At 52.8% G+C, this 17275-nt stretch overlaps 2 protein-coding genes across 2 annotated transcripts in view; one reads left to right on the top strand and one right to left on the bottom strand.

The window, feature by feature from the left end:
• The window catches only part of STAC2 (SH3 and cysteine rich domain 2), a 17774-nt gene extending 15901 nt beyond the window's left edge, over positions 1 to 1873 (bottom strand). Inside the window, exon 1 of the mRNA XM_011984738.1 lies at positions 1808 to 1873. Coding sequence (XP_011840128.1) covers positions 1808 to 1873 — 66 coding nt within the window. The remainder of the gene's footprint in view (positions 1 to 1807) is intronic.
• A 3075-nt stretch (positions 1874 to 4948) lies between these two features.
• The window catches only part of LOC105543006 (transcription factor CP2), a 17134-nt gene continuing 4807 nt past the window's right edge, over positions 4949 to 17275 (top strand). Inside the window, exons 1-12 of the mRNA XM_011984739.1 lie at positions 4949 to 5149; positions 5699 to 5812; positions 11616 to 11735; positions 12207 to 12330; positions 12465 to 12538; positions 13555 to 13614; positions 14033 to 14113; positions 14687 to 14797; positions 15244 to 15341; positions 15570 to 15624; positions 15876 to 15969; positions 16362 to 16520. Of these exons, the coding sequence (XP_011840129.1) occupies positions 4949 to 5149; positions 5699 to 5812; positions 11616 to 11735; positions 12207 to 12330; positions 12465 to 12538; positions 13555 to 13614; positions 14033 to 14113; positions 14687 to 14797; positions 15244 to 15341; positions 15570 to 15624; positions 15876 to 15969; positions 16362 to 16495 (1266 nt within the window). The 3' untranslated portion in view covers positions 16496 to 16520. The remainder of the gene's footprint in view (positions 5150 to 5698; positions 5813 to 11615; positions 11736 to 12206; positions 12331 to 12464; positions 12539 to 13554; positions 13615 to 14032; positions 14114 to 14686; positions 14798 to 15243; positions 15342 to 15569; positions 15625 to 15875; positions 15970 to 16361; positions 16521 to 17275) is intronic.

Raw genomic sequence — 17275 nt, forward strand, 5'->3', positions numbered from 1 at the left:
CTCGCCGCCCAACTTTGATTTAGGAGGTCGCCTGGTCCCGCCCCCTGCCCTCCGCCGCTCCCCCGCGCCGCCCTGCAAATCAGGCTCTCAGCTATTGGCTGCCGCGGTGGCCAGGAGGGCGAGCTAGGCGGAGTCTTGGGGGGCTCGACACGATGGGGCGGGGCTTGGCGGGGAAAGAAGCGGAGGAGGGAGTTTCACACTGAAAAACCCGGGATGGAGGGGCGTGACCAGATTGAGGGAAGCTTGGGGAGATCATAGTAGAGTCTGGATGGGTTGCAGGGATTAGAAATAGGTTGGGGCCGCAGCAAGATAGCTGAGAGTGAGATTGAAGTTAGGACTTCCTGAGAGTGAAGATTGATAGATGCCAGAGGTTGGTGAAGAAAGAATGGGCCATTCTTAATGGCACATCTAATGTGCCATTAATTAGATGCCTCTATACCCTGAAAAGGCTCTCTCCAAATATACACACCTGGACTATGGTGTATGTGTCAAAGGCCAGGCCGGACAATTCCTCCTTGTGATGGAAAGCAGGATGGCTCTATCTCCTTCCAGTCTTGGTGTCTGAACTTCAGCAGAGATGGGGCCTCAGTCCTCACACCCAAAGTCCCCAAACTTCTCTAAGACACGTTCCCCTCCTAAAGATCCTACCACAACTGGAGTTAGATCAGGGGATAATACGGAGAGGTGGGGGAAGAGGTCCTCACCCTCCAAGATGCCCCTCTCTCCACCTGGTCTGACAATAACCTTCTTCTTCTTTTTTTTTTTAATCTTTTATTTAGAGACAGGGTCTCACTCTTTTACCCAGGCTGGAGTGCAGTGGTGTAATCATAACTCACTGCAGTCTCAAACTCCTGGGCTCAAGAAATCCTCCCACCTCAGCCTCTTTAGTTGCTGGGACCACAGGCGTAAGCCACCATGTCTGGCTAATTTTTAAATTTTTTTGGTAGAGACAGAGTTACACAGGATGATCTCCAACTCCTGGGCTCAAGTGATCTTCCCACTTTGACCTCCCAACGTGTTGGGATTACAGGCATGAGCCACTGCACCCATTCAAGATATTTCAATATTTCTTCTTCTCCTCCTTCTCCTTCTCTTCTTCTTCTTCTTTTTTTTTTTTTTTTTGAGACAGGATCTTGCTCTATTGCCCAGGCTGTAGTGCAGTGGCTTGATCACACTTCACTGTAGCCTGGACCTCCTGGGCTCAACCCTCCCAAGTAGCTGGGACCACAGGCACATGCCACTGCATCCTGCTAATTTTACATTTTTTTGTAGAGATGGAGTCTCACTATGTTGCCCAGACTAGTCTTAAACTCCTAGGCTCAAGTGATCCTCCTGCCTCAGCCTCCCAAAATGCTGGGATTACAGGTGTGAACCACCACACCTGACCAAGATACCTCTACTAATGCATGTTGATTATGTGGGACCCATTTTCCCAGGTCCCCGTCCTTCATCTCCAGCCCCCTTTTCTGCTGCCCCTTCTGGCTCTGACCAGCAGATCTGGCTTCTCTTGGTCTGCCCAAGAAAAGGGAGATGCACTGGTGGCTGAGAGAACCTTTCCCTGGTGTGGATGGAGAGACTTCTGGGTTTAAGTCTCCCTTCTCCTCTGCTGTGGGTGGTAAGATTGTGGGTGGGGGGGTGCCACATGGGGGGCCTGGGGTGCTGAAGGGGGCCCTTATGCTAGCCTGGAAGTCGAGGGGTGGGGTGAACACCTCCCCTCCACCCCCGCCCCCACACCATGCACACAGTCATTCATAGGATCTCTACCCTCCCAAGCATGAGCTCACCACTGGAGCCCTACTCAGGTTACCATGTCCAGGAATAGAGATTTATTTGCCAGTGGCAGAAGTAGGACAAGGGCACAGTGAGGGTTCATGGTTGTAGGGGCTCTGACTTCGAGATTTCCTGAGGAAGATGGAATGGAGCCTGAGCGCCATGAAATCATTCTCCCCGAAGGCCTGTTCATGGCCAACCTTCTCCCATCCCCCACTGGACTGTCCTTCTCCCTCCTGCCCAGCCCAGGCCAGTCCAGCCTCCCCTCCCAGGGCAGCTCAGACATTGGGATGCTTGCAGCACTGAGACAGGGACATCAGGCCCTCCACTTATCCTGAGGGCCTTCTTCTGAGTTTGGAGATCTTCTGGGGGAGATGCCCCTGTCTCCTCCCAAAGAGCAGGGCTTTGGGTTCCTTAGCGTCCAGTACCGCTATGGTCACTAATTAAGTGTGTGACCTTGGGCAGATAACGCAATCTTTTAAAGCCTTGTTTTTTTGTTGTTGTTGTCTGTTTGTTTGTTTTGAGACGGAGTCTAGCTTTTGTTACCCTGGCTGGAGTGCAGTGGCAGGACCTCGGCTCACTGCAACCTCCGCTTCCTTGTTCAAGCAATTCTCATGCCTCAGTCTCCCGAGTAGGTGGGATTACAGGCGCCCACCACTATGCCCCGCTAATTTTTTGTATTTTTAGTAGAGACAGGTTTCACCATGTTGGCCAGGCTGGTCTGGAACTCCTGACCTCAGGTGATCCACCTGCCTCGCCCTCCCAAAGTGCTGGGATTACAGGCGTGAGCCACCTCGTCAGGCCTACAGCCTCGGTTTCTTCATCTGAAAAACAGTAGTTGTGCCTACCCCACTGCTAGAATGAATGAGATGATAGTACAGAGTGGCACTTAGCCCAGACAAGACAGGAAGACAAGACAGGAAAGTTTTATTTAAAAAAAAAAAAAAAAAGTTTTTATTTTGGTAGAGATGGGATCTCACTTTGTTGGCCCAGCCTCGTTTTGCACTCCTGACCTCAAGCCATCTTCCTGCCTTGGCCTCCCTGATAAAGTCCTAGGATTACAGACAGGCACATGTCACCACGTCTAGTCAAGGAAAGTCTATTATTTTTCTTTCCCTCTTTTCTTCTGGGAAATTTGTCCCTTCCCGTGCTTTCTCTGAGGCAGACAGAAGAAGACTGCTTCCTTCTCTCACTCTCCTTGGCCATTTGGAGCCTGGTATTCTGTGGGGGAACCAACCCAGAAGTGATGATTCCTGGACAAAGAGATGTTAACTAGATACAGAGAAGAATTCCCAGGGGAACCTGTAGTGCTGGCAACCGAGGAAGCCAGGGCAGTTGGAGGACTGCGGGGCCCATCTAGTCTGGACATCAGAAGGCTGAGGTGGGGCGAGCATGGCGGAGGCAGGGGGCTGGATGCCATGACCTTTGGATGTCCTTCCTGGCCTGCTGCCTTTGTGTTTCAGAGCGGTCTCTCCTGAACTAAGTCTGAGTCATTGCTCTTAGTACTGACAACTCCCACTGCAGCAGATCAGAGACGAGGCAGAAGCAGCCTCTCCTGGGAAGGAAGGAGCACTGCCCCATCTCAGATTCGGAGGGCAGAAATGAGGGGCAGGCAGAATGAGGGACAGGTGCTGCCGGGGGATGAATGGCAGCCACACTCTGGGAGGGCTCTCTCAGAAGTGGCAATAGAACTACTAGGGTGCGTCTTGTTGGGAAAGTGGGCAGCGGACTCTTGGGAGCCCTGGGACAGGGATGACTTCAAATCTGCATGCAGCACAATGTCTAGCACATGAAAAGAGACCAGTCCTCAGCCCAGCTCTGCCTTTTGCTCCCTGTTTTGTGACCTTGGGCAGAGAGCTATCTCTAAAGGCACTTGAGTTTCCTTCTTGTCAGACTGGCAGAATTGGTTAGATTACTTTGAAATGAGGAGTTGGATTAAAATGAGGGCAATAATGATGTATCTCTTAGCACTCTTGAGGATTAAATGAGTTAATATACGTAAAGAGATGGACAGGTTGGGCGCGGTGGCTCATACCTGTAATCCCAGCACTTTGGGAGGCCAAGGGGGGTGGATCACCTGAGGTCAGGAGTTCGAGACCAGCCTGGCCAATACGGCAAAACCCCGTCTCTACTAAAAATTCAAAAATTAGCCAGATAGGGTGGTGGGCGCCTGTAATCCCAGCTACTCGAGAGGCTGAGGCAGGAGAATTGCTTGAACTTGGGAGGTGGAGGTTCAGGGAGCCGAGATTGCGCCACTGAACTCCAACCTGGGCAACGAGAGTGAAATTCAATCTCAAAAAATAAAAAGTAAAAAAATAAAGAGATGGACAGAATAAGTGCACAGTAAATGGATATTATTTTATTCATTTATTTATTCTGAGACAAGGTCTTACACTGCTGCCCAGGCTGGAGTGCAGTAGCGCAATCATGGCTCACTGCAGCCTCTACCTCCCTGGCTCAAGTGATCCTCCCACCTCAGCCTCCCAAGTAACTGGATCTACAGGCATGTTCCACTGAACTCAGCCTGTTAATTCTTATGTTATTATTAGTTACTATTAATTACTACTAATTATTGTTAATAGTAATATTATTATTGGGGATTTTTAGCCTTGGACTTGTGAGTGAGCTTCAGGGAGTTCATGAACGCCTTGAAGCTGTGTAAAATTACGGAGGATAATAAACATTTTCTGGGGAGAGTTGAGCTTTCAGCTGCTCTTCAGGGCATCTGAGATCCCCAAAAGATTAAGAGCCACTGGCCTATATTACCCTCAGGGACCCTCCTCTCTGAGTGGCTGAGATTCTCTGGTGTGAGGAATTGCTTCTCCTCCCATGGTGATGATCCTTGCATCAACACCTCCAGTCCAAGCCCTTTGCATTTGTGGCCTGTGCCTCATGGGTCACCCAGGACGGAAAACATGAGTGGCCTTTCCTTGCAGCTTTAGAATCAGGATGCCTAGTGTGGAGGCGCCCAATGTGATTGGGAGCTGAGTCTGGGTTCCTGTCTCCCAGCTGGGGAAGGGAAGGGGGTCCAAGCCCAGCAGGGCCAGGGATGCAGAGACCACAGTGAGAGGCCTGGCCTTGCCCCAGTGTCCCCTGCCTCCCCCCACCAGCCCACCTGGGGGCCCGAGAGGCAGATACCACTCTAATGAGCTAAGGCTCATGGCAGGCAGCGGTAATTATGATTTTATGGAAATACAGAAGGCTCTTACGCAAGTGCCTGACATACTTCCCGGCTGTGGCATCTGGGACAGCCAGGTCCCCAGGGGCTGCAGAAGGCCCCCCCCCCCACACCCCCTGCTGCCTCCAGTCCCTGGAGCTTGGGACACTGGCATGGAGCCACCCTCCCGCTGCCCGTGGCACTGTCCCTAGCGGGCCCTGGGTGAGCTGTTCCCGCGCTCTGTGCCCCAGGACTCCTGGAGGGAACAACATGGGCTCTGTGTATGCAATCCCTCACGCCCTCCCTCCTGCTGCCCCCTCTCCCCACCACAAAGCCAGGATCTCTGGGAGAGCTGTTCTTATGCGAGGGGATAATGAGGTTATAGCTGTTTCCTTTTCCTCAATGAAGAAAACCCCTCTCTCCAGGATCACGTCCTCTTCTGTTTCTTTTCTTCCTGAGGCTGGAGACACGGGGCTGACAGCAGCCATGGTGGGGTAGGGGTGGGGCGTCCTAGCCCTTGGCTGCCCCTCCCCAGCCCTGTGCCAGTTTGTCTACACTGAGCCCCCACCCCTGTGCTTCCAACAGTGTCCTGAAGCCACTGCTCCTGTCCTCTAGTCTAGTCCCCCTACCCACCCACAAAGCATCTGTTACCAAGGTAACAGCAAGAGCATTACTTTGGGGTAAGCAAAGGGGTGGAGCCCTGCGGAGGAGGGAATGGTTGAGGGTTAGAATTTTGGAGAGATGAGCACTGTGGGCCTCTGAATTCTTCAGGGAGGATCGTTTGCTGGAGAGGAGGCCCTGCGCAGGCTGGGGAAGGGCTGTGGCCGAGAGCGTATGGAAAGGAGGGAGGATGAAATCTGGTCGCAGCTAGATGGGGTGTTAGCGGTGAGGGTGCCCATGCCTTACTGTGTGGGACAAGCGTGAGTGTGGTGATGCCCAGGAGACTTCGAGGCAGAGAGGATGAGCCTGCCTTTAACTCCTCCCTCAGGGTTAACGCCTGGGGAGAGATCCTGTGGCAGGGGAGTCTAGACCCAGCTGAAGCAGCCTGGTGACCTGTGGCTGGCCTGGGCCCACACTGCCCCCTGCAGACTGCACAGAAAGCAGCACCGGGGCAGCCCAGGGGTTCAGGCCGGGCCTTCAAGTGTCTGCATTGGAGAACATCTAAACCATGAGGTCCTACCAAGTGCATGGAATGGTCCTGGGCACCGGGGGCACCTAGTACCTGCATTCGAGGCCCTTCTGTAGATTCTGACCCAGAGAGGGGTAATACAGCAGGCCACATCAAGCTGAGCTAACGGGGGCCATCGAGTGGACTGGAAGACAGAGGGGACCAGAATATCCTAGACAGAGGGAACAGCCTAGGCAAAGGCATGGAGGTGTGAAACAGAACAGCCGGTTCCGGAGCTACTGGAAAGCCCAGAGAGAGAGGTGGTGAGTGCCAAAGGCAGGAAAAAGTGAACAAACGGCCTTGAATGCTGGATCAGGAAGCTGATTTTCTCTGCACAAAGGGGCTTCTCAAACCCACTCACTGGAGCCCTGCAGAGCAATTCAGAGATACCATGGGTGGCGGGGCGGGGAGGGGGTAGCAGGCAAAGTGGTTCACTCCAAGCTTGAGAGGGATTTAAAGACATGGCTCTATTTTAAACATTGGTGCAAGCCTTGCATTTGACTCCAAGAATATCTGTGTTAGTTTTCCTACCAAAAATACGATTTTTAGCACTAACCATTGTGTGCCATGGATAGCCTGGAATATGACCCATAGTTACCCAGGGACACCACAGCCCAGCTTGAGGATGGCACTGAAGGTAACAGGTGGCCATGGAGTGTTCTCCAAAGAGGAGAAATTGGGTCATTCCTGTGTCTTAGGGCAGTCTCCTGGCTCCTGGGCAGCATACTAGACACAGAGGACCAAGCAGTGGACTCCTAGTATCCTTCTGGTGATCAAGGCTTCACAATGAAAATAGACAGGAAGAGTCACCTCCCCTGGCCCAATATTTAAAAGGCTGGGCATGGGGGCTTATGCCTGTAGCACTTTGGGAGGCCGAAGTAGGAGGATCACTTGAGACAAGGAGTTTGAGACTAGACTGGGCAACATAGTGAGACCCCATCTGTACAAAAAAATTTTGTAGGGCCGGGTGCGGTGGCTCACACCTGTAATCCTATCACTTTGGGAGGCCAAGGCTGGTGGATCACGAGGTCAGGAGTTTGAGACCAGCCTGGCCAATATGGTGAAATCCCGTCTCTACTAAAAATATAAAAAATTAGCCTGGAGTGGTGGCACGTGCCTGTAATCGTAGCTACTCAGGAGGCTGAGGAAGGAGAATCGTTTGAACTCGGGAAGTGGAGGTTGCAGTGAGCCGAAATCACGTCACTATACTCCAGTCTGGGTGACAGAGTGAGACTCTGTCTCAAAAAAAAAAAAAAAAAAAAAAAATTATAATTAGCCAGGCATGGTGGCTCCAGCAGATAGTCCCAGCTACTTGGGAGTCTGAGGTAGGAGGATTGCTTGAGTGAGGGAGGTTGAGGCTTCTGTGAGCCATGATCGCACCATTACACTCCAACCTAGGAGACAAAGTGAGACCCTGTCTCAAAGAAAAATAAATAAAAGCCCACACATAAGTATCCTGAAGAGTCGGGCATAGAGTAGTGATTGAGAGCAGGGACTAGCCGGGCATGGTGGCTTACACTTGTAATCCCAGCACTTTGGGAGACCGAGGCGGGCAGATCACGAGATCAGGAGATCAAGACCATCCTGGCTAACACAGTGAAACCCCATCTCTACTAAAAATACAAAAAATTAGCTAGGCATGGTGGCGGGTGCCTGTAGTCCCAGCTACTTGGGAGGCTGAGGCAGGAGAATGGCGTGAACACGGGAGGTGGATGTTGCAGTGAGCTGAGATCGCGGCACTGCACTCCAGCCTGGGCAACAGAGAGAGAGATGCCATCTCAAAAAAAAAAAAAAAAAATGCAGAGACTGTGACTCAGATGCCCTGGGTTCAAATCCTAGCTCTGTTTCCTCCTAGCTGTGTGAGCCTGGATTAGCTACCTAACGTCTCTGAGTCTCAGTTTTCCCATCTATAGAATGGGGATCAGTAATAGAGTAACAGAAAAAAAAATAGTATATACTACGTAAGAAAATTTGAAAAGCACTCTGAAGTCACACTGAGCACTGAAGAACAGCCTACTAAAGAAACAGACCCGGCCTGGCACAGTGGCTCACACCTGTAATCCCAGCACGTTGGGAAGCTGAGGCGGGCAGATCACCTGAGGACAGGAGTTTGAGACCAGCCTGACCAACATGGTGAAACCCCATCTCTACTAAAAATACAAATATTAGCTGAGCATGGTGGCAGGTGCCTATAATCCCAGCTACTGGAGAGCCTGAGGCAGGAGAATTGCTTGAACCTGAGATCATGCCACTGCACTCCAGCCTGTGCAATAGAGTGAGACTTCGTTTCAAAAAAAAAAAAAAAAGAAAAAGAAACAGGCCTTTGGCTGGGTATAGCGGCTCATGCCTGTAATCCCAGCACCTGCACTTTGGGAGGCCAAGGCAGGTGGATCACCTAAGGTCAGGAGTTCAAGACCAGCCTGACCAACATAGTGAATACCTGTCTCTACTAAAAATACAAAAATTATCCAGGCGTGGTGGCAGGTGCCTGTAGTCCCAGCTACTCAGGAAGCTGAGGCATGAGAATTGCTTGAACCCAGAAGGTGGAGGGTGCAGTGAGCTGAGACCACGCCACTGCACTCTAGCCTGGGCAACAGAGCAAACTCTGTCTCAAAAACAAACAAATAAAAAAGAAACAGACCCTCTATACTTAGAAGTTTTATACAAATAGACCTATATCATTAAGTGTTAAATAAATAAAACTTTGATATATTAGGCCCTTGGGGAAACAATGGAGAAAAGGGGAATATTTATTGAGGGCTCAATTATTGTCTCTACTTCTGGGGTAAAAGCTCTCATCATCCCCCTTATGCAGTTGCAACAAGAGGCTCAGACAGGTTAAGTCACTTGCCCAAGGCCACACTGCTGTGTCTGAACTCTCAGAGTCCATCTCAAGAAACATGCTCTGGTTGGGTGCGGTGGCTCATGCCTGTAATCCCAGCGCTTTGGGAGGCCAAGGTGGGCAGATCACCTGAGGTTAGGAGTTCAGGACCAGCCTGGCCAACATGGTGAAACCCTGTACCTACTAAAATTACAAAACTTAGCTGGGCTTCGTCCATGCGCCTGTAATCCCAGCTACTCCGGAGACTGAGGCACAAGAATCACTTGAATCCGGGAGGCAGAGGTTGCTGTGAGCTGAGATCACGCCACTGCACTCCAGCTTGGGTGACAGAGTGAGACTTGGTCTCAAAAAAAAAAAAAAGAAGAAGGAGGAGGAGGAGGAAGAGAAGGAGAAGAAAAAAAGAAGAAGAGGAAGAGGAAGAAGAGGAAGAAAAGAAAAGAAACGTGCTCTTAACTGCAACACTAGTGTACATTTCTTAGTCCCTTCCCTCTGGGAGCTTTCACTCTGGTGGGAAGAAAGACATTAGACAAAGTACACAAACCTTCACTGCACGTTGGATAATTACCATGAAGGACCTTGGTAGAGCATTGCAAAGCCCAGAGACAGACAGGGAGAATGTGAGCGTCAGCTGCAGGGGCTGTGGGAAGGGCTAAGAAGCAGGCACAAGTCTGAAATGTGAGCAGAGAGTCTTCGCCAGGAGAGACTTAGGGTGGTGCTAGAGAGGACCTCAGGTAGAAAAGACTGAGGGTTTGAGCCAGCCCTACGCACGGTCTAACTCCAGAGGGCGCTATTCAGGGCAGATGGTGCCCTGTAAACTGTGTACCCGGAGGTGCCAGGGACATTTAACTGGGACTAGGGACCCCTTAACCTCACTTCTGGGATGGAGACATTTGTGTACACAGAGGCAGAGACCACACAGTGATTGCCATATGGTATTGTCAGCTGTGTGTGTGTGTGTGTCCTGTAAGTGAAAAACATCCTACGTGCTCCAATCTACTCCTTTCGTCATAATTTGCCTGGAACTCAGGGCCCCGCCCTTTTGACCAGCTGCATGCGGGGAGCGTGGGGTGTCTGAGCTCTGGATAGGGCAGGATTCTATCCACCCAGGTATCCTGAGAGACAGCCTGGCATATGGTAGGCACTCAAGAAGGGTTTGTTGAATGAACGAACGAATAGACAGCTTCCTCTCCCAGCCCGTCCTTTCTTTGAGGGAGGGGCAAACTTCAGTCTCCAGCTCTCCAGGTTGGCATGTTGCCTGGGAATAGGAAACAAAACAGAATGTTTTGGTTGGAGTGCAAAAAGGCCCCACCCTGCTCAGACAGGCACGACTCCCCGCAGGCCAGCATCAAGCCACACAGGGACCCCTCCTACTCTCCTCTCCCCCTCTTCCTGGGATCCTGCTCTGCCCTCCCCAAGGGCTTGAGGGTGCCTCGCAGCCTGGAATCCAACTCGGGGCGTGGGGTAGGTCCCCACAGCCTTGGGGATAATGTATGGAGGGGACCTGAGGGCCTCCGGCTGCTTCTTTGGCCCCAGTGGCAGGAATGCCTCCATCGCCCCCTGCTCCCCCGTCCTACACCAGTCTCCTGGGGGGAGAAAGCCCGTGGGACCAAGCACCAGGTGCCTGGAGATGCAGGTGGCAGAGCAGGGGACAGGGCATCTATTTGGCTCTGCTGCCCCCTAGGCAGGCCCCCTAGTATCTGGGAGCCTGGGTAGCTAGAGTCCCATGAGTCAGCCACATTTTTGTACTCCATCTCTGCTCTCTGCCCTAGTTCTGTTTATACCAAACACAGTAGTAGGAGGTGGGCAGGGGACTGGGACTGTCTGTGTACAGTGACAACAGGTGGCCAGTGTGGGGAAAGAGGCCTGCCCCCAGGCTGGCTGTATTTGTCCATAAACATGGCCTGCTCCAAGCCCCAGGGCAAGGAAGGGGCAACAGGACCAGCCCACTGGAGCTCCTGGGTTGCCCTAATGGGGAGCCCTCCTGGGCACACCTCCCTCTCCTGGAAGTGCCGCCCCTGGAGTGTTTCCACAAGAAGCTGGGCTGTGTTCTGTAAACTCCAGTCCCCTAGCGAGGTAGCCCCCAGCTAAAGGACTGGTGTCCTGCCACCAGTGCATGTGTGTGTGCGTGTGTGGGTGTGTTTGTGTGTGTGTTGTCAGGTGGAGGAGGGAGGGAGGGCAGTGGACATCAGAGGCCCTTTTGCAGGTCCCTGTAGGCTGTGTGTCTCCCTGTCCTGTCCCCTAGAGTGGACAGGCTTCTCCCGTGGGGTCAGGGGAGGGGCTTATCCCAGAGGTCTCCAGGACTCTGTGTGGCTTATGGAACTGGGGCCAGTCTTGAGGCCTGAGGGTGCCCCTCATTGCCCCTGGGCCTCTTGGGGACCAGTAGAGGACTGGACATCCATCCTTCTGACTATGTTTTGCTGTACCCTCCCCTTCAAGTTAATGATTGCTGGGGAGCCCTCAGGACCCAGATCTTGATTTCCCCCAACCTGGGTTGCCCCCACAGGTCTGGAGTGTGTGAGAGCCCTGGGTGCTCAGCCAATAAGAGGCCCAGGCCCCACCCCACCCTTTTGCGGGTGTGCTTCTGTGTATAAAGGTGGAGGCCCCAGGTGGGGGGCCCAGTGTGTGCAGCCCAATCCCATACTGAGCTGTTTCACAGCCGGCCCTGCTCCCTCTCCAAGATGCTGTTTTGGCACAACCAGCCGGAGCACTTATGGCCCAGTCCTGGGGATCTATACCCTGGGCCCCCCAGCAGCCTGCTCAGTAAGGGCTGGATCCCCCAGGTCCCCAGGAAGGTGCAGGTCTGAAGTTGGGGCGGACCTCATCCATTTCAAGCTGAGGGGAGTGGGGCTCCCATTCCTGGGCTCCTCTGGAGATGGAGAAGTGGCCAAATGTACCTGGAGTTCAGTGTGTCCTGGACATCTCAAAAACACCCTGATCCCACTTAGGACATTTTTATTGGGAATTTACTCAGTATCAGGCAAACTTCGAGGTTGCAAAGATAAGTAATTGATGGCAGCTGTTAAGTAGAACAGTCACAAATCTAGGATCAGCCCCTTCAGGGAGGCCTCCTGGAGGACCGAGGAGCTGAACGGGGGTCCCTTCGGCCCTGGCTGCAGCTCGGGGGCCTGCTACAGGAAACTATGGGTTCCCCAGAGGGGAGGTCTGGCATAGGGAGTCAAAGACCCTTAGAATAGGGGATGGACAGGGCAGAAAGCTGGCAGAGCCCTCCTCTCCCTGGCAGGGAACTCCTGCTCTTGCCCTCCTTGAAGCAGGAGGAGCTGTCCAACATCCCTGGAGCGGAGCTGTCCTGCCCCGTGTTCCAGTACATGCTCTGTGCAGCCACCTCACCAGCCGTGAAGCTGCAGGAGAAGACCCTCACCTACCTGAACCAGGGTATGCTAGGCCTGGGTGAGGGGAGGAGCTAGTGGGCCAAGAGCTCCGGAAGCTGGGCCCAGGGTGAGCTGGAGGTGGTAGGTGCCACTCTGCCCCTCAGAGTGGGGCTCACGCATCCCCTTCATCCCTCCCAGGTCAGTCCTATGAGGTCCAGATGCTCTGCAACTCCAAGCTGTGTGATGCCACCCAGTGCCCCCAGCTGCTGAAGGTGGGTACACTCCTCTCCAGAAGTGGCAAAGGCTGGGTATGACTGTTTCTCTGGGCAAGAAGCCAGTGTCATCACAGTGATGTCACCGTCACGGAGAACCCTCTCACGTCGACAGCTCAGTGGTGGGGGCAAGAGTTGAAACAGGCACAGAGAAGTTAAGTGTTTTCTCGAGGACACAGAGCCAGCAAGTAGCAGAACTGAGATTTAGAAACACATTTACATAGTGTAGGCTGGCCGCAGTGGCTCACGCCTGTAATCTCAGCACCTTGGGAGGCTGAGGCGGGTGGATCACCTGAGGTCAGGAGTTCAAGACCAGCCTGGGCAACATGGTGAAACCCCATCTCTACTAAAAATACAAAAATTACCTGGGCATGGTGGCGTACACCTGTAATCCCAGGTACTCGGGATCCTGAAGCATGAGAATGGCTTGAACCCAGGAAGCGGAGGGTGCAGTGAGCCAAGATCGCACCACTACACTCCAGCCTAAGCAACAGACTCTGTCTCAAATAATAATAATAATAATAATAATAATAATAATAAAATCGGAAATATATTTACACAGTGTTATTCACACACATGACCTTTTCTCAAAAAATTACCTATTTAGCCCCCATTCTATGCCAGAAAATGTTCCATGAGCTAAGGATTCATCAGTAATGAGACAGATGTGGTTCTCTCCCTCAGGAGGCTTGCATTCTACTAAGGCAAACAAATAATTACACATGTTCTATGACATGACCAACAGTGACATGTTGCAAAGAAATGGGTGGCATGCCTAGGGTGGGAAGGCATTAACTCCCCCTTTTTACAGATGAGGCTCAGGATCTCTAGATTACTTCTCTGGTTCACAGTTGTGAGTGGCAGATGGGCATTTGAACACGGATTGGTGATTCTAAGTCCTAATGCCTGCTGGGGTAGGAAGGGAGGTGTGGGAAGGTCGGCCTACAGGGGTGTGAAGACTGGGTCCTCAATGCCGGCGTCCTCTGACTGCGCGCCACGCCCTCCTGTGGCTGCAGAGTGTGGTGCAGGTGGCGTTCGACGACCCGCACCTGCAGTACACGGAGCAGCAGCAGCTGGTTGGGTGGAGGTGAAGCCGACCCTGGGACCGCATCTGTAAAAATACAAAATTAGCTGGGTGTGGTGGTACATGCCTGTAATCCCAGCTACTCGGGAGGCTGAGGCAGGAGAATCACTTGAACCTGCGAGGTGGAGGTTGCAGTGAGCCAAGATCATACCACTGCACTCCAGCCTGGGCGACAGAGCAAGACCCCATCTCAAAAAATAAATAAAATAAAAATAGAATGGACACTGGTTGGGGATGGAAAGTTGCTGTAGTAGTATGTGGCTGACAGGTGGCAGGTGGGTAACAGGTTTTCGATGGACTCCTTTGCATGTGGGTGAATCTGGAGTCACTGTTTTCTCTTTGTTTCTTCTCCATCTCAGTTCGCACCTCAGAAGAAAAGTGGAGAGAAAGGCGTCCCTTTCCGCCTCTAGATCGACACCTTCAGGCACAGTGACAAGGGGCTGCCGCTGGACCACCTGCACTCGGCTGGCTGCCTCATCAAGGTGTTTAAGGTACAGGCAGCAGTGGGGCCTGCTTTCCTCCCTCGCAGGGCTGTCACCTGGCCTCGCCAGCTGGGTGGGTTCTAGCCCCACATTGCTGTGGATCCTCAACCCGCTGTGCTCCATCTCTTGGACTGTTTCCTTTTCTGTACACAGAGGGATGGGGCTTGGTCTCCATCTCACAGCCAATCCAACAGAGCCATTGAAGAGAGGCAGGCAGGTAAAGAAAGAGCCTTTGGGCCGGGAGCGGTGGCTCATGCCTGTAACCCCAGCACTTTGGGGGACTGAGGTAGGCAGATCACAAGGTCAAGAGGTCGAGACAAGCCTGGCCAACACGGTGAAACCCCGTCTCTACCAAAAATACAAAAATTAGCTGGGCGTGGTGACATGAGCCTGTAGTCCCAGCTACTCGGGAGGCTAAGGCAGGAGAATTGCTTGAACCCAGGAGGCAGAGGTTGTGGTGAGCTGAGACTGCGCCACTGCACTGCAGCCTGCACAACAGAGCGAGACTCCATCTCAAAAAAAAAACAAAAAAAAAAAACAAAAAAAACGGAGCCTGAGGCTTTCCTCATCATCCTCCTGCAGCCCAAAGGAGTGGACCGGAAACTGAAAATGGACTGCAAGAAGATGGAAAAACAGTCCCTGCATGAGAGGGACAAGTATCAGACCACCTGCGAGAGCACTGTCTTCTTGGAGGTGCGTGTGTTGGGGCGAGAGCAGGAGGGGAGAGTTGGAGAAAAGATCCTCATGGTACAGATGGGGAAATGGAGGCCTCCAGGGCTCTGACTGCTGCAAACCCATCACAGCTCCCCGGGGACTCCACCACTTCCTGCAAAGGACACTCTCCGCCCTGTCTGTGGTTGTTGAAGCTTCCAGGAGCTGACGCCCTCCAGGCTACCTGTCCTACGCAGGCCATCACCACCTCCTTCCTTGTGTGCTCCCTCTGCCTGGCCCCCTCCTCCTACTACCGCTCCTCCTGGCCAGCTCCTCCAGGGCCCTTCTTCATTGCCCCATCCCCGCTGGCTCATTAATTTCTTCCTTCCTGTGGAAACTCAGTTCACTTGTCAGGCCCCTGGTCAGCTCTTAATATACAGGTGGAGAGAAGGGAGCAATGACCAGCATTGCTGTGTGTTTGCCCGCAGTGTTCCCCATGGCCGGAGTTCCCTGCAAGGCTCTGGCCACCTCTCAGCTTTCTGGCTCTGACCTCCTCCGATTCCTGCAGCCTCCTGTCCCCAGAAAGGTGAGGCAGGATGAGCACTTCCTGTCAGCCCTTTGGGGTGAGAGTGAAGAAAAGAGCTCTCAGCCCAGGCTTAGAGCAAAGGGCAGGGCTGAGGATTGGTGGGGAATGTGTGGGGTGAGGACAAGAGCAAGCTCTGTGTCCCAGGGCAGGCCTGGAGGAAGGGTGTTGGTGGAGGGAGACCGGCCAAAAAGCTCTGCAGAGTCCTTGAACCTTTGCTCCTCCTCACAGGCTCTGTTCCTCACCGCCATTTGCTCTGGACACCTTGGGGTGTAGCCCAGTTGAGGTGAGTCTCCCTCTTCCCACTCCCCACTGTCCCAAAGCCTTCTCCGCAGCTTCATCTCACACTCCAGAATGGGGTGCCTTGCCCCCTGGTGGCCAGATGTGGTATGGCCACAGATTGCAACTTACCTGATAGGACTGGGCAGGAAGAGCCTCCCTTCTCAGACTTGGGACCTCCCAAGGGAGGGGCTGTTTCCCTTTCTTGTTCTGTCCCTGGGTCCTGGTATTACCTAGACCATCCATTTGATACCTCAGGATCTGAACCATAGAGCCTCCATCTCAGAGACACAGCAGTGGTTGCATCAGCACCAGTTCTCCAGCTACTGCTGGATGCTGGCCAGCTTCACTGGTGAGGCTAGTGTCTGGCAGGAGCCAGACATGTAGGGGACTGAGAGTGGGTGGGACACACACGCAGGAAGCCTGTCTCTGTCTTGGCTTGTTGTGAGCCCTTCAACTAACCTTTATTGGGGACTAAGAGTTGCCCAGCATTGTGCTAGGCTCTCGTCTCACAAATTATCCTATATAATTTATACACTATCCCTTAAGGACAGTGCCCAGAGAGGTTAAATAACTTGCTCAAGGACGCACAGCTAACAACTGGCAGAACTGGGATTTAAATCCAAGTCTGACTCCCATGTCTGAGCACACTAGGGCTATCTGTAGACTAATAGCCTATGTCCCTTGCTTCCCACCCTTGATCCCAGGCCTCTTTCCTCAGTCTGGCCCTGTCTCACTCTACAGGCCCGGATCTGCTGAAGCTTACACACCAGGAGGACCTTATCCAAATCTGCAGGGCTGCAGATGGGATCCGCCTTTTCAATACTCTTAGAGCCAGATGCTGGGCACTGCCAACCAGGGTCCCCTTCCCACTGTAGTGGCCCTTACTAACTTAGCTAGCAGGTATGTTTCACACATTTTTTTTTTTTTTAATATGGAGTTTCACTGTTGTTGCCCAAGCTGGAATGCAATGGTGCAATCTTGGCTCACTGCAACCTCTGCCTTGGGTTCAAGTGATTATCTTGACTCAGCCTCACGAGTAGCTGGGATTACAGGCATCTGCCACCGTGCCCAGCCAATTTTTCATATTTTTAGTAGAGATGGTGTTTCACCAGGTTGGTCAGGCTGGTCTTGAACTCCTGACCTCAGGTGATCCACCTGCCTTGGCCTCCCAAAGTGCTGGGATTACAGGAGTGAGCCACCGTGCCTGGCTCATACAATGTTTAAGCCAGAAGTCACCTTAAAGACCACTTAGTCCCACTCCCTCTTTTTACAGAAGAAACTCAGGCCCAAGAAGGACAGTGACCAGTCTGAGGTCACAACCCAAGTCTGGCAGGGCTGGGGTGAAAGGCTAGGCTCCTGTGACCTCCTCCTTCTGTGGCCATCCCACCTGCATCATTCCATTTCTGGGGATAGAGATGTTTGTGGGGTTCCCCTCCCCAGTTTTTCTACCCCTAGTGTCCAGCATTCATTAACTACTTAAGAACTGCTTAGTGACCTCCCTCCCTTGAGACCTGGGAGGAGGCTGGGAACTCTCCTAGGACGGGAGTTAGAAGTGGGAGCTGGGCCGGGCGCGGTGGCTCAAGCCTGTAATCCCAGCACTTTGGGAGGCCGAGACGGGCGGATCACAAGGTCAGGAGATCGAGACCATCCTGGTT

This window comes from Mandrillus leucophaeus, unplaced genomic scaffold (genome assembly GCF_000951045.1).
Source record: "Mandrillus leucophaeus isolate KB7577 unplaced genomic scaffold, Mleu.le_1.0 Scaffold272, whole genome shotgun sequence".
NCBI lineage: Eukaryota > Metazoa > Chordata > Mammalia > Primates > Cercopithecidae > Mandrillus > Mandrillus leucophaeus.